Source organism: Dendronephthya gigantea, unplaced genomic scaffold (assembly GCF_004324835.1).
Source record: "Dendronephthya gigantea isolate DGI-Jeju-01 unplaced genomic scaffold, DenGig_1.0 000007F, whole genome shotgun sequence".
NCBI lineage: Eukaryota > Metazoa > Cnidaria > Anthozoa > Malacalcyonacea > Nephtheidae > Dendronephthya > Dendronephthya gigantea.
The window spans coordinates 2,678,801-2,702,337 of NW_021163017.1; the positions used below are offsets into that span (position 1 = coordinate 2,678,801).

At 35.4% G+C, this 23,537-nt stretch overlaps 2 protein-coding genes across 2 annotated transcripts; one reads left to right on the forward strand and one right to left on the reverse strand.

Moving 5' to 3' along the window:
• Window positions 1–5,404: 5,404 nt before the first annotated feature.
• On the reverse strand, window positions 5,405–8,330 carry LOC114517191 (isoaspartyl peptidase/L-asparaginase-like). Its single transcript, XM_028536849.1, has 6 exons — window positions 8,303–8,330; window positions 7,969–8,087; window positions 6,841–6,991; window positions 6,334–6,648; window positions 5,878–6,050; window positions 5,405–5,602 (listed from the first exon to the last, which is right to left on the reverse strand). Exons 1-6 carry the CDS (start codon window positions 8,328–8,330, stop codon window positions 5,405–5,407), a joined length of 984 nt encoding a protein of 327 aa, XP_028392650.1.
• Window positions 8,331–8,781: 451 nt separating this feature from the next.
• LOC114517192 lies at window positions 8,782–12,972 on the forward strand. The gene is made up of 5 exons (XM_028536851.1): window positions 8,782–8,888; window positions 11,882–11,984; window positions 12,102–12,278; window positions 12,357–12,747; window positions 12,833–12,972. Exons 1-5 carry the CDS (start codon window positions 8,782–8,784, stop codon window positions 12,970–12,972), a joined length of 918 nt encoding a protein of 305 aa, XP_028392652.1.
• Window positions 12,973–23,537: the final 10,565 nt, after the last annotated feature.

The following is a 23,537-nucleotide window of genomic DNA, read 5'->3' on the forward strand; positions in this document are numbered from 1 at the left end:
AGTCACAAAAACCTACTCCAACGCTGCACGCGAGACCATGTTTTGAAACCATTCCCCAGAAAGCTCAAATTTAATTCATTTTAATTCATTGATATTTTTATGTTATTATGTAAACATAATTAATTTCGATGTCACACCGAGCTAGGTCAAAAAACAATGAATCCTTCATCTTGAGACTTTACCATATATAGACGTAACAGCCATAATTATTTGCAATACAATAAATATATTACATGCAGAATTCAGTAGACTGTGAGATTTTATTAGCTAGTGACTGTCTGTGAATCAGGAATACAAATTATGAAAAATGCCGTCACATTGCAAAACAGTCACAGCTGGCTTTAATAAAAAATTCATAACAAGCACTAGCTCTATACAAAAAGCTTTGGTTACTTGAAATGATTGCATGGTTTTTTTATTCATTAATACATTAAAGTGTAAAAATAAGCATGAATTGTAGTCAAATATCGAATAGGTTTATACCCTTTTTGTTACCCCTATCATCGAGAAAACCTACTTCAAATAATACGGTGAAGAACATGTACAGCCCCTATAAATCGCTTACGCAGTAGCTACATCAATTAATGTGCACTAGATTCACTATATATACTCATATTTCGTTTCAATCCCGAGATTTTCATACAATTTGCTCATCTAAAATATATAAACAGTTTCTTAGAATTCATTTGGCTGTTGTTCTTGCGTCAAAGTTGCTTCTTCAAGTCTCTCACTCGGCTCCGAGAACAGATTCTTTTCCCCATGAAAAAGTTTCTCCCAGAAGAAGGAAAGTACGCGAACGTGGAAGGCCAATCTGAAACCAATGAATATCACTATCAACCCTCGATACTTGTTAGTTTCATTTGGGAACTCGCTTTCGATCAGAGGAGCCTGCACTTCCTGTGCCACATCAAGCATTATAGCTACCACTTTCGTTGCTTTCTCGATAAAATTCACAACGAGAGGCAACCAATAGATAATAAAATTTGAATTTTTATTCAGACAATCCTTTCGTGCACCAAACGCACGTGAAAAATGGTCGACGCGTTGTGTTCAACCAGCGTACACGAGGTAGGTAATTTAGACAGCAGACAAGTAGAAAAGTGACAAGCAACCTAAGGTACAAACGAATTGAAGTATGGAGACTGTTTCCATCTGATTTTGTGGTGTGGATTCGAATTGAATAATAGACAGTTGAGGCTACGAGTAAAAATATGAATGAAGCGAAATAACCCCACTTGTAAATCTTCTTTACTTTCGCAGTTTGGTAGTTTAACATGTTGCGATTCAAATAAATAATGAAAATGAGTAAAAATGAAGCAATGATGGACATCCAGAGCCAAGCAGTGAACCAGTGTCTTGGATTCGAGATAAAGATATCTTGGGTGCAATTTATCACTGAAGCTTGTTCAAAGAGGATGCATTTCGTGTCGAACATGGAGAAACAAATTACGGATATGAACCAAGGCATAGAAAGGATCGAGGACAAAGATCACCTGTAAAAAATATACTGTATCCTGATATGCATGCGAATTGTTATTACTATTGACGCTTTAAATTAAATGTTTGAAACTATATTACTAAATTATATTAATAACACAGTTAATAAGTTTAATCAACAGTAGCTAAAGTTGTTCGTTCAAAGCATACGTTACTTATAGGTTGATACTTGAGGGAATCTAATAAACCAATACCAGAAATGAATAAAAAATGGTTGTCGCCGGTGCATTAAATTGGGTTTCATACATATATATACATGCAGTCGACTTTTCTATAAAATACATTGCGTGACGGTGTATAAAACTACCTTGGCAATCATAGGCGTTTGCCAACCACTAGATCAAAACAGCAGTTTAAATTTATTTACACTTTGTAATTTTCATACGCAAAGTTCAATTTAAAAATATGCATATCCTTGAACACCTGTCAATTCTGTGTCATGCAATGAGCTTCAGAATCAACTATTTTTCATACAATATTCTTACTCGGATAGTTAATATATGACGTTTGAAATATAAAGAATTAAAAATGTTATTAAGCATGTTAAACAAGTCATTTTAACTTTATACTTTCGTAATTAGGCTTCGTCAAATTAAACTTAGTGCACGGATATAATCCGTAACCATATGACAATAAACAAAATGTATATGCGGAATAAAGTTTCAACAAGACGGTACCTTAAGAATTGTGAAATTGGGAGCCGAAATAACAGTGCCAGAATCGGTAAATGGGCATGTTTACATTGGCCAATGCCACAAGGGAATGTGCCATTGGTCTCTGAACAGTTCTTTTAATTTGCGATTTTGGGAACTATACCTATATTGAGACAGGGACAAAATTTAATGGGATAGTGTAGGAGTACACGTTGATAAATTCGTTCTGCCTGACGCATTTCAGACGTATATGAGTTTCAAAAGAAGTTCGTCAGCCAGAACAGAATATATAAATTTTCATCCCACCAAACTAAAGATCAAGGCACTTCAAAGTAAAAAAAGTCCATATAGCTCACCCCTTGATTATTTCTGCTTTTGTTTTTTCTACTTTTTCCATGTTTTCAATCTCGACCTTCAAACCCAAAATCAGATTCCCGTAATACCCAACAAATGAAACAATTTCTTTTCTAGTATTTTTTTTCAGTGACTTTCTATAAAAAGACCACCATGTCATATTTCATCAATCTTTCACAGTAATTAGCTAATAAAAATTGCTAAAATAAAGCCTAAAAATAATGAAATTCGTCATTTCTTACTGTATTCGCTGGAATTCGCTATGAAAACTGAAAATATAAAAATTTGATAACAAAGCCCGCGCACTCATCTCTGGTATGATTTCTATTTGCTTGCAAAATAATGCTTTGCGAGCTTGGCGGGAGATCACTTGCATGCACAACGGTGCCTGGCCGCTTCTACTTCTTGTAGAGGTATAAGAAAAGGGTATAGTCTTCGATCCGACTACGGTATAAAACTGCAAGCGCTCATTTTTGAAGGCTGTATAGATGGATCAAATGGACTGTAAAATCCATGGGCACTTTGAGGTAGAATTCGAAATGAAATGTTCCATGGAATTTAATAAATACCAACACAGCATTTCCAATAATTATGCAGAGTGCATAAATTTTTCACCTAATCAAAATTATTACCTATGTATATATCAAATATCACGACATAAATGTAGTTGTGAAGTTTCGAAAAATTCGACACTTTAAGACCATTAAATTGTTACAGATAAACTACATAAATTATCTGAGCGGTTTCACTTTCTCATAACAATACGCCATCACGAATAGGCAATAGCTATGCCTAGGTGACCTGTACTGTAGACAGTAGTGGGTCGTGGTGTAAAGCCTTATGTTTGAATATATATAATGCGCCCCATGCCACTTTATTTAAATTTGATATTTGAATCTTCACTTGTATATAGAGAGAAAACCGACCACGCAATAATAAACCCTATGCTATGTTGGGAAGGCGACTTGTTATAAACATGTATTTTATTAACATTATTCATGCATGTCGCTTTTGAATTTTCTATTTGCGGTCTTCATACCCTATTATAAGCAAAATAACCGCGTATGTATTTCTTGCTAAAATACAGAGTTATAATATCCCTTTTTACCTCCATTAACCTTAGGGAACAGGTCCGCAGATTTGTAAAAAGTACCCAAGGAATAATAAATACATGCTTTCGATTACACGATTAACGTCTGTATTCAAAGGTACTGCACAGGTACCGTACTTCACTGTACTGTCTGTACTGCGATTGGAACAGGTCAAATTTTGAAGTTTTAACGCGGCCTACTCTGTATTGCTGCGTTTAAAATTTCTCGAATTTTAGGAGGTTATACCTATACATATATATATGGAATTTAAAGCCTTTTAATCTAACTGAAGTGATTTCTAATTTATTTTATAAATTAAAAAAGAAAACATTGATCATTTATAGACCTGAAGTGATGGGGATTTAGCGAAAAATTTCTCGATGTGATGATATTTCCCGAGGGATTTGCATGATATCATGTCGGATGACATGACTTTGGATATTATGAAAAAAATGCTCTGAGCCTGTGAAATAGCCACAAGTACAAAGTTTCGATAAACGGTAAAAGAATTTCTATAAATTTCTATATTTCAGCCAAACTTACCAATAGCAATCGTCTTGCTAAGCTCCTTAACCTTGCATTGACTTGAAAAAGTAATATGTTAATTATATGATTACTATTGGTTTATCTGTGCAAAATACAATAGACAAGTGATGAGAAAGGAACAATTTTTGCATAAATCTACCTCAACATAGTTAGTGAGTTGTATTGTGGTTTTATGTGGTCTTCAAACCATATTATATATTCTATTAACTGTGTTCACACGAGATACGTCTGTAAGTTAGTTTCTCTTGACCACGTCCGGCCTCGGATTCGCGCTCAGGCTAAGTTAAATGCCAATCTGGGGCCGGTTGTATAAAAACGTCGTTAACGTTAACTGTGATTAGCACTAATCACTGTAGTTAAGTCCTTAACTATGATTAGTTAACTACACGACTTAACTGAATTGCACAAAACGTAGTTAGTCGGATGATTAACTAATCACGTAGTTAACTTGCGTGGAGCTTGCCTAGGGTTATTAAACAGTGAAATAGCATGAAGTATCTTGAAATTATTGACCGCTATTATTGATTTTGAACAAAACTGTGGACTCGTATTTAGAAAATTTGACCGTATTTTGATCTAAAATGTTAGAAAAAATTCAATAAAACAAGGAAAAAGTTCAAAATAATTCAACGAAAAAGGCGCTCTTAACATAAAAAGGTCCCTTTGAGTCAAACCACCGGTTGCAGTTGAAAATGGAGATGGCTATATTCTTTGCTAGGATCGTAATTTGGCATCTACACGTCTCCCGAGGCAAAAATATACTCTGTTGCTGCCCAAATGAAAAAAATAAAAGCATATTGAAAGTTTGCAAGCTTCGACGGGGCCTTTTCTGAGTTGATAACGCTTGACAACCTTGGTACACGCCTAAAAACGCTCAGGTTGATGCAAGTTGATATAAACAGGATGGAGCAATGTCGTGCTGCCCACATTGTTCAGAGTTGTTATCAATATTGAACAATATTGTTACACCCGATTCAGTTTCAACAATATTGTTCAATGTTGATAACAACTCTGAACAATGTGGGCAGCACAACATTGCTCCATCCTGTTTGTATCAACTTGCATCAACCTGAGCGTTTTTAGGCGTGTATGTGTTGATTTTAATTAGTTCTGACAGAATTCATATAATTAGAGTGGAATACTGTGAAGTATAATTACTGTGGAAATGTGAAATCAAAGATTGTGAAAATGTTAATTGCAAAGTGCTATAAAGGTGCTATAATTAGCGTGTTGTTGTATAAATGGCTAATGTCAGGTACTAGTTTACAACGACAACGTCCTAACTTCCATTTGGGGATTCAAGCCATTAGCCATTCTATCGCCATTCACGCTTGCCCAACCCATATAATCAGTAGTGCAAGCCTTTCCAACATTTCCATCTTTATCAATCGCAATAACACCTCCTAAACCTGATTGTTGAAATTTATTCTGCATCTTTCGCAAAGCATTTTCTGCAGCTTCCTGTAGGGAACGAATGAATTCATAAAATTAGGTATTGAATTTATCAAGAGTATTAACGTTAATTTTCATGCATGAAAGTATTGAATTTATTAACAATATTAACATTCCCTTGCATCAAATTTGGCCTTTAGTAAAATAGTGAGCACTTTCAAAAGTCGCTCTTTTTGCACCAAACGTATATTACGGATAAAATAATAGATAAAAGACATTTCGCTCATTGCGTTTTGCCTACAAGTAGAGAGGGTCATTCCCTGGTTTATGTTTCGTGTCCAAACCTGAGCATTCATCCCACTTTCCATCATATAAACGACCTCTCTTGCTAAGGTCATTTTCATCAAATACTCTCCCTGTCCAGATGTGGTTGCCGCTCCGTGTTCATTTGCATAACCCCCGCAGCCAACCATCGCTGCGTCACTCACACGACCTTTCAGACTTCCTGCTATACCGCCTGGAAATAGAAAAACGCCAAAGTTAGAAGACCTTATGTTTCAGCAACCAATAACCAGTATGCTTTTAAACTGCTTGTTGGAATATCGGTTTACACTTTCGTTATAATTATTTTACTTTACTCTTACAAATATTTCAAACGAATATTCCCCCCTCTGGGATATAGCCTATATACATATCAATCGTCAAAGCATGCATTGCTTTTGAAATCGTGATATACCGGTATTCCTTTTATATAGGCACTATATATCAATTCGTTTTATATAGGAACCGTTTACAGATACCTGTTGACACTGCGCAAGCCAAACGACCATTAGCATCTCTGGCAACAGCTGATACGGTATCTGTTGGAGTCACTGGAAGTCCCAAGGGAATGTAATCATTAAAGCCCAGATACCTTATTTGTGAATTTCTTTGACGTTGTGTGATCAGTTGATTCGGACCACAGGTGGGGAATCCTTGTTCTATGGCGTAGTTCAAAGCACCTTCACCGCTCAGGGCACAGTACTGTGTATCGTTCATGATTTTCTTAGCAAGTGAGACAGGATTGCGAAAGTAACGTCCAGATATTACTGCTTCTATTAAACCACAGAAAGAATCTAAGAAAATTTGAACGTTTTACCATCTAGGAATACGTTTTTCAATTCAACCTATATTCTTGCAATATTCTTCAGTACAGTTTTATAGTGGAAATTAACGCCGTTTACTGGTTTTAGTGGTTTACGCGTCATGGCTGCTTGAGAAAAACATTGTAGAATCTATATAGGACAATTGCAAGGTTGTAGCTGTACCAGTGTTTAACGAGCTTCCGTCCATGATCATTGCGTTACATTCAACTTCACCGTCGTTGTTCAATGTTGATCCGTACCCAGCATTAAAATATTCGTTGTCCTCCAAAACACGGACTGCTGCTTCTACTGCATCAACTGCACTTCCGCCGTCCTAATAAAGTATTGTTCAGTGTATGGGGGATTTGGTACTTGCAGTCATATATAAGCAACTAGTGTGGCATTAACTTGTGAAGTCCTGAAATGCTGACATAAAGGTGACGAAGTAGGTATTGATTCTGTAGGTATTGCATGAGTGGTGTGTTAAATTAAAACCAAAGAATGATCGCAAATTGTAGTTTGACATCTATATGTCTTCATAAATAATTGTTCCCTTGCATTTCCACACTAAATTTGATAATACGATCTCGTTCAGTATAACACAAATTTTAACAATATGCATGGACTGACAAAACTGATATATAGTTTTTTAAGACTTATATAAGTCTTTTTATGGATTTAACCTTCCCCCCTTTAATTAACTTCCTTCTCCTTGAAAGCGTATGCACCTCAAGTTTAGGTCAGTGTAGCCTGTGTAGGATTATTTAGCAAATAAAGGGCCAGAAATGCTCTGATTGATGGATTTAGCATGCAAAGCATTTATGATTCAAATGTCTGCTTTTCGTCTGACACCTATGCCCGACAGTAGTTCATAGAATTAGGAAATTTCGCTTACATTATTTGCAGCAAAGCACATAGCTTAACACTACAACTAACTCATTGCGACTATTTCAGTGAACGATGTTATAATATCCCAACAAATTTCGATGTATTTAGATGAATGGATAATCCCATTGAATATATAGCTAGACTAGCTTTGTTCCGCAAATGTGGTAAATCGATTCATACCTATAATCATTGAGAAAAACGCTTTGAATACAACTACCAGAGTGCTAAAGAGCGCGTCTAATTTCGTGGTGTTGACAGAGACGTGAGTTCGTGTACAAAATCTTCGACGATCTCCGTCGCAAAGTTTACAACACGATGCACGAATTACTGGAAGAATATTACACAGTCACATGGTGCCCGACAATCCTCCATATTTTTATTATGATTATGGATAAAGAAGATAACATTTTGATAAGAACATACCCTCAAAATTCTATATCCTTCTCCGGCCGAAACCTTTATTATTTCCTTATATTCCTCTTGCGAAATATCACCCCACGAAGCCTGGCAAAATGCGCTGCCCTGAACAATAATTTGTAATGCTGAAAAGAATAAACTATATTAGACAGTACGATATTTAGGGTGCAAATATCCGGAATAAGAATAATGGGCCTTTAATAGTAGAAAACATAGAATCTAGAAAATAGGTGCTTCTTAGAAACATAGTTTCTGGTGGGGGAGATAATCAGAATGTTCGAAAGCCATTTCACAAATGCCGATAAGTGATAAATGCATGCATGCAAATAGCATGTCACACCTGCAACATCTTGTCCTGGAATTGCCATGATTGCACTCTCTGATTTACTGTAGAAAAATAGAGCATACTGTGACATCTGTACTATTCATTTGTGTCTATTTCTCACAGTGGAAGCGAGAATCGACTTTTCTGTATAATATACAGTAACGTTGCCGGCCAGACTATGTATCCAGCATAGCGGGACAACTTGGACTCAATAATTATTTTACAGCTGTTTCTTAATAAAAAAATTTTGAACTGTAAACTCTGATCAAAAATCAAAACGCTTCAAGTAAAAAACAAATTCCGTATAGCTATCTTCTTGACTATATCCGCACGTGTTTTTTCTACTTTTTTCTTGTTTTTAATCTCGACCTTCAAACCTTCAACTTTGATCCCAACCTGTGGAAATTTGTTTTCAAACTTTGTTTTATTCCTCCGGATTCATAATCTTGTAAAACTTCAAGAAATCTCGTTTCTGTTAAACAACGCAATTTAACATGACTCGTAGTCGCCGTTTGTTGGCAAATTTCGTACCGGAAGTGGCTTCACCCCCCGGAGATTTCAAAATGGAGTTGAACCATTATATTGACAACAATCATGAAAAGTGCAGTCGTCTCCATTTTGAAATATTATTTCGGGGGGATGAATGCCTCTAGTCGCTTGCTAAGCATGCGCAGGAAGCCATGCGCAGTGACGAATCGTTTACGCTTTTTAGTCAGAAGAGAAACATCTGGTTGTTAATCTACGATCGACTGGTTGTAAACAACTAGGAGTTTTGGCTCATGGCGTAAGCAAACAACGCGCGAGAATGACGAATTTCGTAGTCGTAGTCGCTGCTAAAACCATAGAGATTATAAATAACACTTGCATGTCGCCATTGAATTTTTTATTGTCTTTGCACCCTAAACAAAAGATTTTTAATGTTCGAGACCTAAATAAGTATACCAAATCTATCAAATTATAAGCGTTTGCTAATAATCGTTGCTTCATAACGGAAAACAAAGAAGTCGTCAGTGACAAGCGGATCTGCATGGTACTAATAATCGTATGCAGGCTTTGTTTGGTCCTAATCCGAGAGTTAATTTTTCTGGAGATAAAAATTGGCAGATGGTCGCTTAATCCAATATTTAGCACGCCAGATTGGATGACCCTATCCTTCTGAGAGGTGTAGATAAGGTCTATTACTTTACCAGATATTGGCCTAGTAGCTATATTAATGAGTTGTTCAAATTGGTACTGAGATGTTATTACATGAAGTGGTTGATAGGAACGTTTGTCTTGAAAGTTAGTGTTTAAGTCTCCTAAGATAATAATTTCTTTACGTTCGTTATCAACCGTACCTAAAGTGCAGTTTAAAGAATCTCTCCAATGGGTATATTATTTCCCGGTTGATACATTATGGCCATTAGGAAGGGTTTGATATTGTTTTTATTTCGATTCCTAATAGATTCAAAAATCATGAGTCTGACTTGGTCCAATGTATTTGTTATAGCCTGAAAGTTTTAGTGGGAAAAAACTTAGGCCTTTCGTAGGAATTTGAGAAAAGGGATTGTCGGCGGTTAATTTAATTTTTGGCATGGGTTGGTTGGAATTCAAGCCGTTTAAAATATGTAATCTAGTATTACTAAAGCCATTATATTTTGCAGCCTATTATATTTTGCAAACGAAATTTTTATTGTAAGTTGTAACGAAACGTAGCAAAACGGACAATAATGTTGTAGCATTTGGTTTCTCTACCTAGGCCTTGGTCGACGACTTAATTCATCGACATGCAGTTTCATTGTTTCCGGTTTGTTTTAGTGTATGTTATTAAAACGTGTTTACGGCTGTATAGACTAAACGATAACTAAAACATTTTTAAATAAGTATTTTCTTCAAAAACGCATTGTATAGTTACCTGAAATGATAAGAGCAGTAATCGAAATATACTAGAGAAAATATATATTCTGTTAGATGTTGGTTGATGGAGTTCTCTGTCGATAGCGATATGAAACGCTAGTGTTCTTTCAAAACGAAACTTATTAGCCTCATTCCTAATGCAGGCATGCATGTTAAAAAATGGCGACATGCAATCATACTGCGCAGCATGAGTGAAGCTTGGTTTTCATCATTATGTTCCTATATATAAACCTGTCGTAAATGTTACAGTCTCAAAAACCTACTCCAACGCTGCACGCGAGACCATGTTTTGAAACCATTCCCCAGAAAGCTCAAATTTAATTCATTGATATTTTTATGTTATTATGTAAACATAATTAATTTCGATGTCAAACCGAGCTAGGTCAAGAAACAATGAATCCTTCATCTTGAGACTTTACCATATATAGACGTAATAATACAATATATTAGAGAATTCAGTAGACTGTGAGATTTTATTAGCCAGTGACTGTCTATATATGAATTAGGAATACAAATTATTAAAAATGTCATCATATCGCGATGCAAAATCATCTTTTGTCTATTTTAGGCAGTTGTTACACCATATTTGATGCGAAGCTATATAGAGTTTAAGTACATGTTTCAGGAACTTATTGAATGCTTATACCTATTGGCAGTATTGCATGCTTATGCCAAGCCTATTAGCATTATTCCTAATGCAGGCATGTTAAAAATGGCGACATTCAATCCTACTGCGCAGCATGAGTGAAACCTGGTTTTCATATGTTCCTAAACCAGTCGTATAAAGGCTGCAGTCACAAAAACCTACTCCAACGCTGCACGCGAGACCATGTTTTGAAACCATTCCCCAGAAAGCTTCAATTTAATTCATTGCTATATTTTTTTGTTATTATGTATAAACATAATTAATTTTGATGTCACACCAAGCTAAGTCAAAAAACAATGAATCTTTCATCTTGACGACTTCACCATATATAGACGTAACAGCCATAATTATTTGCAATGCAATAAATATATTACATACAGAATTCAGTAGACTGTGAGATTTTATTAGCTAGTGACAGTAAGTGACTGTCTGTGAATTAGGAATACAAATTATGAAAAATGCCGTCATAAATTATTGCAAAACAGTCACAGTTAGCTTTAATAAAAAATTCATAAAAAGCACTAGCTCTATACAAAAAGCTTTGGTTACTTGAAATGATCGCATGGTTTTTTTATTCATTAATTCATTAAAGTGTAAAAATAAGCATGAATTGTAGTCAAATATCGAATAGGTTTATACCCTTTTTGTTATCCCTATCATCGAGAAAACCTACTTCAAATAATACGGTGAAGAACATGTACAGCCCCTATAAATTGCTTACGCAGTAGCTACATCAATTAATGTGCACTAGATTCACTATATATACCCATATTTCGTTTCATTCCCGAGTTTTTTTTTCATACAATTTGCTCTTCTAAAATATATAAACAGTTTCTTAGAATTCATTTGCCTGTTGTTCTTGCGTCAAAGTTGCTTCTACAAGTCTCTCACTCGGCTCCGAGAACAGATTCTTTTCCCCATGAAAAATTTTCTCCCAGAAGAAGGAAAGTACGCGAACGTGGAAGGCCAATCTGAAACCAATGAATATCACTATCAACCCTTTAGTTTCATTTGGGAACTTGCTTTCGATCATTATATCGGTCCTCGACAAGAACAATTCAGTTGCTTTCTATTGCGAAGACCTCTGACTTGAAATTGTATGGAATAAATGCATTACTTGCGCCAACTGTTGAAGAAGTTAACAAATTAACTAAGGTATGTTAATTGATAATAATGCAATCATATGTTAATAATGATATGTATATTGATGCATATATAGCTGATTTGTATAGGCAACTTGATAGGAATATTTCAACCCTCTCCTGTTTATAGGAGCAAGGATATAGCTTTATCATTGATGGTGTTGAAAGAAAGTTTCAAGGGGATCTACTCCTTTGGAGTGGGGATACTTTAGCAAGTCAACAGATTGCAGGGTTTAAAGAGGGAGTTGGAGGTGCACTTCGCTTTTGTAGGTCTTGCCTGGCAACAAGAGAAGAGAGTAATGAACAGGTAATGGTTTTTGGTTATTTAGGTCAGTATATGTATGTGCAAATTTAGGTACAATAGGGTATTTTTATGTCTCTTCAGTTCAGATCAGAGAACTTTCAGCCAAGAACCTTAAATACCCACATCCAAATTTGCCACATGTTGGATGATCCAGAAAATAGCAGTCATGTGAAAGATCGCATTTCAACAACTTATGGTGTTAATGGAAAGTCGGTGTTGGTCAATGCTGGAAACTTTGATGTTTGTCAATGCTTCCCACAGGATATTATGCATGTTCTGTTTGAAGGTGTTATTCCATACGAAATGAAGCTACTACTTAAGGTTATAGTAGATGAAAAGAAGTTCATTTCCCTAAAGGAATTAAACCACAGAATAGAAAGTTTTGATTATGGTTACATGAATGCAAAGAACAAGCCATCACAGATTGTCCGGGAGACTGTGAACTCTTCTGATTCAAAACTTAAGCAAAGTGGTATGATAGAAAATTCATTTATTTTCCTTCTTGAATTGTAAGGCAACAGAACATTTTCAGAAACTTCAATTCTTTTTTATTTTAGCTTCACAGATGTGGTGCCTTTTCAGATTCTTTCCAATAATCGTGGGGGATCTGATTGACAAGAATTTAAAGGAGGGATTCAAAATTATTTTATTTTATGTCGCAAGGCGAAGAGGCTCGAATTGCGAGTCACGACGATAACTTATCTTATCATAAAGCTGCTAGAAAAAGCAATATTATGCTGAAAGGAATGCTCCAAGAATTTATTTGTTGAATAAGGCCCGAAATGGCGAGGCTATTTGTTGTCGCTACAGACGCCACCTTCTCGCTTGTCCTACAATTACAAATATATAACGTTTTAAATAACGGCCGGTTTATTTACAAGCTTCGCTTTATATTTTCTTCAAAATATAACAATATTTTCTTCAAAATATAATAAAAAATAAGCATATTCATCACAGATCACAGCCCGTCGAGCGAGAAGAAAATAATAAAATTATAACGACGCATACGTCATGTAAAGATTATATAACCAACGTAAACAAACATTGTTATGCGCAGAATATATGCTCAGAACGGACTTTACATCATCTTTAATTGCAAAGAGCTATAAAGGTGATATAATTAGCGTGTTGTTGTATAAATGGCTAATGTCAGGTACCATCTAGGAATATGTTTTTCAATTCAACCTATATTCTTGCAATATTCTTCAGCAGTACAGTTTTATAGTGGAAATGAACGCTGTTTACTGGTTTTAGTGGTTTACGCGTCATGGCTGCATGCGAAAAACATTGTAGAATCTATATATAGGACAATTGCAAGGTTGTAGCTGTACCAGTGTTTAGCGAGCTTCCGTCCATGATCATTGCGTTACATTCAACTTCACCGTCGTTGTTCAATGTTGATTCGTACCCAGCATTAAAATATTCGTTGTCCTCCAAAACACGGACTGCTGCTTCTACTGCATCAACTGCGCTTCCGCCGTCCTAATAAAGTATTGTTCAGTGTATGGGGGATTTGGTACTTGCAGTCATATATAAGCAACTAGTGTGGCATTAACTTGTGAAGTCCTGAAATGCTGACATAAAGGTGACGAAGTAGGTATTGATTCTGTAGGTATTGCATGAGTGGTGTGTTAAATTAAAACAAAAAATGATCGCAAATTGTAGTTTGACATCTATATGTCTTCATAAATAATTGTTACCCTGCATTTCCACACTAAATTTGATAATACGATCTCGTTCAGTATAATACAAATTTTAACAATATGCATGGACTGACAAAACTGATATACAGTTTTTTAAGACTTATATAAGTCTTTTTATGGATTTAACCTTCCCCCCTTTAATTAACTTCCTTCTCCTTGAAAGCGTATGCACCTCAAGTTTAGGTCAGTGTAGGATTATTTAGCAAATAAAGGGCCAGAAATGCTCTGATTGATGGATTTAGCATGCAAAGCATTTATGATTCAAATGTCTGCTTTTGGTCTGACATCTATGCCCGACAGTAATTCATAAAATTAGGAAATTTCGCTTACATTATTTGCAGCAAAGCACATAGCTTAACACTACAACTAGCTCATTGCGACTATTTCAGTGAACGATATTATAATATCCCAACAAATTTCGATGTATTTAGATGAATGGATAATCCCATTGACTAGCTTTGTTCCGCAAATGTGGTAAATCGATTTATCATTGAGAAAGACGCTTTGAATACAACTACCAGAGTGCTAAAGAGCGCGTCTAATTTCGTGGTGTTGACAGAGACGTGAGTTCGTGTACAAAATCTTCGACGATCTCCGTCGCAAAGCTTACAACACGATGCACGAATTACTGGAAGAATATTACACAGTCACATGGTGCCCGACAATCCTCCATATTTTTATTATGATTATGGATAAAGAAGATAACATTTTGATAAGAACATACCCTCAAAATTTTATGTCCTTCTCCGGCCGAATCCTTTATTATTTCCATATATTCCTCTTTCGAAATATCACTCCACGAAGCCTGGCAAAATGCGCTGCCCTGAACAATAATTTGTAATGCTGAAAAGAATAAACCATATTAGTACGATATTTAGGGTGCAAATATCCGGAATAAGAATAATGGGCCTTTAATAGTAGAAAACATAGAATCTAGAAAATAGGTGCTTCTTAGAAACATAGTTTCTGGTGGGGGAGATAATCAGAATGTTCGAAAGCCATTTCAGAAATGCCGATAAGTGATAAATGCATGCATGCAAATAGCATGTCACACCTGCAACATCTTGTCCTGGAATTGCCATGATTGCACTCTCTGATTTACTGTAGAAAAATAGAGCATACTGTGACATCTGCACTATTCATTTGTGTCTATTTCTCACAGTGGAAGCGAGAATCGACTTTTCTGTATAACATACAGTAACGTTGCCGGCCAGACTATGTATCCAGCATAGCGGGACAACTTGGACTCAATAATTATTTTACAGCTGTTTCTTAATAAAAAAATTTTGAACTGTAAACTCTGATCAAAAATCAAAACGCTTCAAGTAAAAAACAAATTCCGTATAGCTATCTTCTTGACTTTATCCGCACTTGTTTTTTCTACTTTTTTCTTGTTTTTAATCTCGACCTTCAAACCTTCAACTTTGATCCCAACCTGTGGAAATTTGTTTTCAAACTTTGTTTTATTCCTCCGGATTCAAAATCTTGTAAAACTTCAAGAAATCTCGTTTCTGTTAAACAACGCAATTTAACATGACTCGTAGTTGCCGGATTTTGGAGTGCCAGTTTGTTGGCAAATTTCGTACCGGAAGTGGCTTCACCCCCCGGAAATTTCAAAATGGAGTTGAACCATTATATTGACAACAATCATGAAAAGTGCAGTCGTCTCCATTTTGAAATATTATTTCGGGGGGATGAATGCCTCTAGTCGCTTGCTAAGCATGCGCAGGAAGCCATGCGCAGTGACGAATCGTTTACGCTTTTTAGTCAGAAGAGAAACATCTGGTTGTTAATCTACGATCGACTGGTTGTAAACAACTAGGAGTTTTGGCTCATGGCGTAAGCAAACAACGCGCGAGAATGACGAATTTCGTAGTCGTAGTCGCTGCTAAAACCATAGAGATTATAAATAACACTTGCATGTCGCCATTGAATTTTTTATTGTCTTTGCACCCTAAACAAAAGATTTTTAATGTTCGAGACCTAAATAAGTATACCAAATCTATCAAATTATAAGCGTTTGCTAATAATCGTTGCTTCATAACGGAAAACAAAGAAGTCGTCAGTGACAAGCGGATCTGCATGGTACTAATATCGTATGCAGGCTTTGTTTGGTCCTAATCCGAGAGTTAATTTTTCTGGAGATAAAAATTGGCAGATGGTCGCTTAATCCAATATTTAGCACGCCAGATTGGATGACCCTATCCTTCTGAGAGGTGTAGATAAGGTCTATTACTTTACCAGATATTGGCCTAGTAGCTATATTAATGAGTTGTTCAAATTGGTACTGAGATGTTATTACATGAAGTGGTTGATAGGAACGTTTGTCTTGAAAGTTAGTGTTTAAGTCTCCTAAGATAATAATTTCTTTACGTTCGTTATCAACCGTACCTAAAGTGCAGTTTAAAGAATCTCTCCAATGGGTATATTATTTCCCGGTTGATACATTATGGCCATTAGGAAGGGTTTGATATTGTTTTTATTTCGATTCCTAATAGATTCAAAAATCATGAGTCTGACTTGGTCCAATGTATTTGTTATAGCCTGAAAGTTTTAGTGGAAAAAACTTAGGCCTTTCGTATGAATTTAAGAAAAGGGATTGTCGGCGGTTAATTTAATATTTGGCATGGGTTGGTTGGAATTCAAGCCGTTTAAAATATGTAATCTAGTATTACTAAAGCCATTATATTTTGCAGCCTATTATATTTTGCAAACCAAATTTTGAATTGTAAGTTGTAACGAAACGTAGCAAAACGGACAATAATGTTGTAGCATTTGGTTTCTCTACCTAGGCCTTGGTCGACGACTTAATTCATCGACATGCAGTTTCATTGTTTCCGGTTTGTTGTAGTGTATGTTATTGAAACGTGTTTACGGCTGTATAGACTAAACGATAACTAAAACATTTTTAAATAAGTATTTTCTTCAAAAACGCATTGTATGCTTACCTGAAATGATAAGAGCAGTAATCGAAATAACTAGAGAAAATATATATTCCGTTAGATGTTGGTGGATGAAGTTCCCTGCCGATAGCGATATGAAACGCTAGTGTTCTATCGAAACGAAACTTATTAGCATCATTCCTAATGCAGGCATGCATGTTAAAAAATGGCGACATGCAATCATAATGCACAGCATGAGTGAAGCTTGGTTTTCAAATGTTCCTAAACCTGTCGTAAACGTTGCAGTCACATAAACTTACTCCAACGCTGCACGCGAGACCATGTTTTGAAACTATTCCCCAGAAACTTAAATTTATTTCATTGCAATATTTTTATGCTATTATGTAAACATGATTGATATCGATGTCACACCAAGCTAGGTCAAAAAACAATCCTTCATCTTGAGACTTTACCATATATAGACGTAACAGACATATTTGCAATACAATATATTACAGAATTCAGTAGACTGTGAGATTTTATTAGCTAGTGACTGTCTATATGAATTAGGAATACAAATTATTAAAAATGCCATCATATCGCAAAACCATGTTTTATCTATTTTAGGCAGTTTTTACACCATAGTTATTCTAAGCTATAGAGAGTTTGTTGTTGTATACGCAATTAATAGACCGAAATTTCCTAGACTAAAGGTAAACTGAACTATTTTTTTTTGAATAAGTACATACATGTTTTAAGAACTTATTGCATGCTTATACCTATTGGCAGAATAGCACATTAGCATCATTCCCAAAGCAAGCATGCATGTTAAAAAATGGCGACATTCAATCATACTGCACAGCATGAGTGAAACCTGTTTTTCATATGTTCCTAAACCTGTCGTAAATGTTGCAGTCACAAAAACCTACTCCAACGCTGCACGCGAGACCATGTTTTGAAACCATTCCCCAAAAAGCTTAAATTTAATTCATTGCCATATTTTTTTGTTGTTATGTAAACATAATTAATTTTGATGTCACACCAAGCTAGGTCAAAAAACAATGAGTCGTTCATCTTGACGACTTTACCATATATATAGACGTAAGAGCCATAATTATTTGCAATACAATAAATATATTACATGCAGAATTCAGTAGACTGTGAGATTTTATTAGCTAGTGACTGTCTGTGAATCAGGAATACAAATTATGAAAAATGCCGTCACATTGCAAAACAGTCACAGCTGGCTTTAATAAAAAATTCATAACAAGCACTAGCTCTATACAAAAAGCTTTGGTTACTTGAAATGATCGCATGGTTTTTTTATTCATTAATACATTAAAGTGTAAAAATAAGCATAAATTGTAGTCAAATATTGAATAGGTTTATACCCTTTTTGTTATCCCTATCATCATACATACATAATTTATTCAAGGAAATAAAGAAATAACATTCTCTCACACCTTGAAAGGAAAATCGAGAGGTTAACCCTATTTTAACGATTTCCTAACATACTAACATGCAAACATATTACATACATGGACTATATAACTAAAAATATTCATAAGTAACTTAACCTATGTTTAAATGTATTCAAATTTCCTGCCTCTACTACATCTTTAGGCAAGTTGTTCCAGTCGTCAATTATTCTTACAAAAAATGAATTTTTGTAAGAATTACATTTTGCAAGCTTGACATATAGTTTGTACCCGTGATTCGCTCTTGTGCGTTTAGACCCAAGTTCGAATAAAGTGTTAAAGTCTAAGTTGCTGATGTTAAAAACTATCTTATAACACTCAATTAGTGATAAATAAAGTCTACGTTTCTCTAGAGTTGACCATTTTAGTATTTTAATTCTATCTTCATAGCTCATATCTTGTCTTTTCTGCCGGAGTGCGATTCTGGATGCTCTTCTTTGAACTTTTTCAAGCGCTTGTAGGTCTTTAACTAGATAGGGAGACCATACCGGTACAGCATATTCCAGTATGGGTCTCACAAGTGACTCATACAGCATTGAAAACACCGATTTATCCACTGGACCAACTGTTCGTTTAATTATACCCAGTACTTTATTAGCTTTGTTAACGGTTATCGCTACATGTTGACTCCATGAGAGATTTTTTGTGATTGTTACACCGAGGTCTTTAACCTCCTCGACTGATTTAAGGTAAGTTCCAGATAGTGAATAGGATGGGACAGATTTGTCCCGTGCGTGGGTAATTCGAATCACTTCACACTTATCCGTGTTAAAAGGTAATTGCCATAAAATAGACCACTCGTGGAGGTACGTCAGGTCTGACTGTAGTATTTGTACATCCCATGTTTTGTCACTGATTTCCCGGTATAATTTGGTATCGTCTGCATATAACTTGATTTGTGATGCAACTCTTGTTGATATATCATTCACGTAAATTAGGAACAAAATAGGTCCTAATATAGTTCCTTGTGGTACTCCGGATTTTACTTGAGCCCACGATGAATAGGTGCCGCGGATTACGACCCGTTGCTTACGATTGGTCAAAAAGTTTCTGAACCAAAGCAGCAACGAATCATCGATACCATAGCATTTTAGCTTAAGTAATAATCTTTCATGAGGTACGCTGTCAAATGCCTTAGAGAAGTCTAGCAAGACCACATCAGTGGGTTTGGATCTGTTTCGCGACTTCGCCCAATCATCAAAGCAAGACAATAGCTGCGTGAGGGTGGAGTTTCCTCGCAAATATGCATATTGATTTGGATGGATCACATTCAGCTGCTGCCAAAATTTCAAGACTCGGTTTTTAATAACCTTTTCTCCTATTTTAACTATGATCGAAGTCAGAGAAATTTGACGGTAGTTATTTCTGATATTTTTATTGCCTTTCTTATATAATGGAGTAATATTTGCAAGTTTCCAACCAGAAGGCAGTTGACCTGTAGAAAAGGATTTGTTTAACAATGTGCATAAAGACGATGATAATTCCGATGCACATTCTCGTAAGACTCTTGGTGATATTAGGTCTGGCCCTGGGGATTTGTATATATTCAAATCTTTTAGGTGACGTTCTATTTCTTTGGTTGAGCATTGAATGTGGGAAAGTTTCTGTTCACAGACATTGTCAAATTCAGGAAGATTATCAAAATTTTCCGTTGTAAATACCGATGAAAAAAATTGGTTCATGCTCTCCGCTATCCCTAGGTCATCTGTAATCATCGAGAAAACCTACTTCAAATAATACGGTGAAGAACATGTACAGCCCCTAAAAATTGCTTACGCAGTAGCTACATCAATTAATGTGCACTAGATTCACTATATATACTCATATTTCGTTTCAATCCCGAGATTTTCAAACAATTTGCTCTTCTAAAGTATATAAACAGTTCCTTAGAATTCATTTGGCTGTTGTTCTTGCGTCAAAGTTGCTTCTACAAGTCTCTCACTCGGCTCCGAGAACAGATTCTTTTCCCCATGAAAAAGTTTCTCCCAGAAGAAGGAAAGTTCGCGAACGTGGAAGGCCAATCTGAAACCAATGAATATCACCATCAACCCTCGATACTTGTTAGTTTCATTTGGGAACTCGCTTTCGATCAGAGGAGCCTGCACTTCCTGTGCCACATCAAGCATTATAGCTACCACTTTCGTTGTTTTCTCGATAAAATTCACAACAAGAGCCAGCCAATAGATAATAAAATTTGAATTTCTATTCAGACAATCCTTCCACCAAACGCATGTGAAACATAATCGACGCGTTGTGTTCGACCAGCGTACACGAGGTAGGTAATTTAGACAGCAGACAAGTAGAAAAGTGACAAGCAACCTAAGGTACAAAATAATTGAAGTATAGAGACTGGTTCCATCTGATTTTGTGGTGTAGATTCGAATAGAATAATAGACAGTTGAGGCCACGAGTAAAAATATGAATAAACCAAAATAACCCCTCTTGTAAATCTTCTTTGCTTTCGCAGTTTGGTAGTTTAACGTGTTGCGATTCAAATAAATAATGAAAATGAGTAAACATGAAGCAATGATGGACATCCAGAGCCAAACAGCGAGCCAGTGTCTTGGATTCGAGATGAAGATATCTTGGGTGCAATTTATCACTGAAGCTTGCTCAAAGAGGATGCATTTCGTGTCGAATATGGAGAAAAATATTACGGAGATGAACCAAGGTATGGAAAGGAGGACAAAGATCACCTGTAAAATAATAATATATTGTATCCTGATATTATGCATGCGAATTGTTATTACTACTGGCACTTTAAATTAAATCTTTGAAACTATATTAGTAAACTGTATTAATAATACAGTTAATAAGTTTAATCAACAGTTAATACTTTTTCATTCAAAGCATATGTTACTTATAGGTTGATACTTGAAGGAATCTAATAAACCAATACCAGAAATGAATGAAAAAATGGTTGTCGCCGATGCATTAAAATGGGTTTCATACATATACATATATATGCAGTCGATTTTTCTATAAAATACATTGCGTGACGGTGTATAAAACTACCTTGGCAATCATAGGCGTTTGCCGACCACTAGATCAAAACAGCAGTTTAAATTAATTTACACTTTGTAATTTTCATACGCAAAGTTCAATTGAGAAATATGCATATCCTTTAACACCTGTCAATTCTGCGTCAATGAGCTTCAGAATCAACTATTTTTCATATTCTTACTCGGATAGTTAATATATGACGTTTGAAATATAAAAAATGTTATTAAACATGTTAAACAAGCATTTTAGCTATATACTTTCGTAATTGAGCTTCGTTAATTTTACAGATGTAATCCGTAACCATATGGCAATAAACAAAATGTGTATGCGGAATAAAGTTTCAACAAGACGGTACCTTAAGAATTGTGTCCAATGCGGTATGGTTGGTACTGGTCATTCCTAATCCTTGGTTTTCACCATTTGCATTATGTTCATTGGCATAACTTTGATTTAAAGCATTTCTTTCCTGTAATTCCATCGTTAACACAAAATATTGGTAGCCCTTATACGAGCGAGTGTCTCTCTCTCTCATGCACGTATATCAAAAACTGTTATGACTACTGTATTATATTGTTATGACTACTGTATATATATTCTATTTAATTTGTGTATTGATTTATACTATTGAAAGAAAAACAAAAAAAGAACCCCGTCACGATATTATGATACAAGAGACAGCCAGGAAAGAACACCAGTTTAACTAAACTCCTTGGCAAGTGTCAAAAAGACAGACTTCGTTTCTCGTATTCGTATTCAGTCATTCACTCTCGAAGCTGTACAATGAAAGCTAACATCATCGGAAATTTAAAAACTAATTAAATTTGCACAAAGGGCATGGATTTTGTTATGAATGTTATCAGTTATTTAACATATTTAAATTTTAGTTCACACGGCAATAATTAGCAATTATTGAATGAGGTTGAACATGATATGAAGAATTATCAAGCCAAAGTTTGTCATTATCAACCGAAGCCGAAGGCTGAGGTTGATAATGACAAACTGAGACTTGATAATTCTTCATATCATGTGAAAACCTAATTCAATAAATGTTTTATTATTTATTTAAAAGAACGAACATGTATTCCTCAAAGTTGCCGAACCTTTCACTTGAGGAAGCCATTGTGTTGATGTCTTCGCCATTCGTGTGACGTCAAACGTGAGATACGACTATTTATCACACTAAAAAAAGTCGTATCACACGTTATGACGTCACACGTTGGATATGACGATTTCGCACATGGCTATTAGCCAATCACAGACTGTGAATTCTTTTAAATAAATAATAAATGCACTTATTTACTATATATAGCCGCATTAAGGCTTGGTTTAATTACATTCTGTGATCAAAGTTGGAACATTGCAGAACTGCCAGAAGTATTCCCTTGTTTCAAAGAACCTATTTCTATACATAAGAAGAAGTAATTCTTCTAACTATTTCTAAATAGATCAGAGTTTCATGATCATCGTACAGTCAATGCTCAGCCTACGTTTTTTTCTTTAATGATTTAACAGCTTGTTTTACGGCTGTCTGTTTTTTAGCATGCGTAGTGATTTAGTTTTTAACGAATACCGGATTTCGATGGGTGCTTTTTAATCTGAGCAGCATGTATTTTCCTATACAGAAAACCTAATTATTTGAGAATAAACAGGTGCAACATTTCGGTATGCAGTATATGCAGGGAAAATAGCTATGAGCCTATGATTATAGAATTCATAATTCTTACCAGAGTGGATTAAACAATAGCTGTGCTGCATATATCGTTAAATCAGCGGTGTTGTTATTGAAACTTTATTCCCAGGATAACTGAAATATTTTTCAATAAGTATATGCCTCAAGAACGTATTGTAAGCTTACCTGAAATAATAAGAGCAATAATCGACGTAGCTATTGCTATAGAAAATATATATTCTTTTATACGCTAGGGTGTAACGTTCCCTGCCGGTATCGATATGAAACACCAGTATTCCATGAAAACGAAACTTATTAGCCTTATTCCTAATGCAGGCATGTTAAAATGGGGACATGATACTGCACAGCTGCCAGAGCACGTGTGAAGCCTGGTTTTCATATGTTCCTAAACTTGTCGTAATTACTGCACTCATAAAGGCCTACTCTATATCGCTGCGTGATTTACGGTTACAAAACGGGTAAGACCAAATTTTGAAACTATTTACCAGAAATCTTAAAGTTTATTC

Bases quoted from the DNA above. Each gene is read 5' to 3' on its own strand.
- LOC114517191 (XM_028536849.1), bottom strand. From the start codon at position 8,330: ATGGCAATTCCAGGACAAGATGTTGCAG. The intron at 6,992-7,968 runs GTATGTTCTTAT...ATACTTTATTAG, and splicing joins AAGGATATAGAATTTTGAGG to GACGGCGGAAGTGCAGTTGA. The intron at 5,603-5,877 runs GTTTGGACACGA...CGTTCCCTACAG, and splicing joins AAAGTGGGATGAATGCTCAG to GAAGCTGCAGAAAATGCTTT.
- LOC114517192 (XM_028536851.1), top strand. From the start codon at position 8,782: ATGACTCGTAGTCGCCGTTTGTTGGCAAATTTCGTACCGGAAGTGGCT. The intron at 8,889-11,881 runs GTGCAGTCGTCT...GTCCTCGACAAG, and splicing joins ATTGACAACAATCATGAAAA to AACAATTCAGTTGCTTTCTA. The intron at 12,748-12,832 runs GTATGATAGAAA...TTTTTATTTTAG, and splicing joins TTCAAAACTTAAGCAAAGTG to CTTCACAGATGTGGTGCCTT.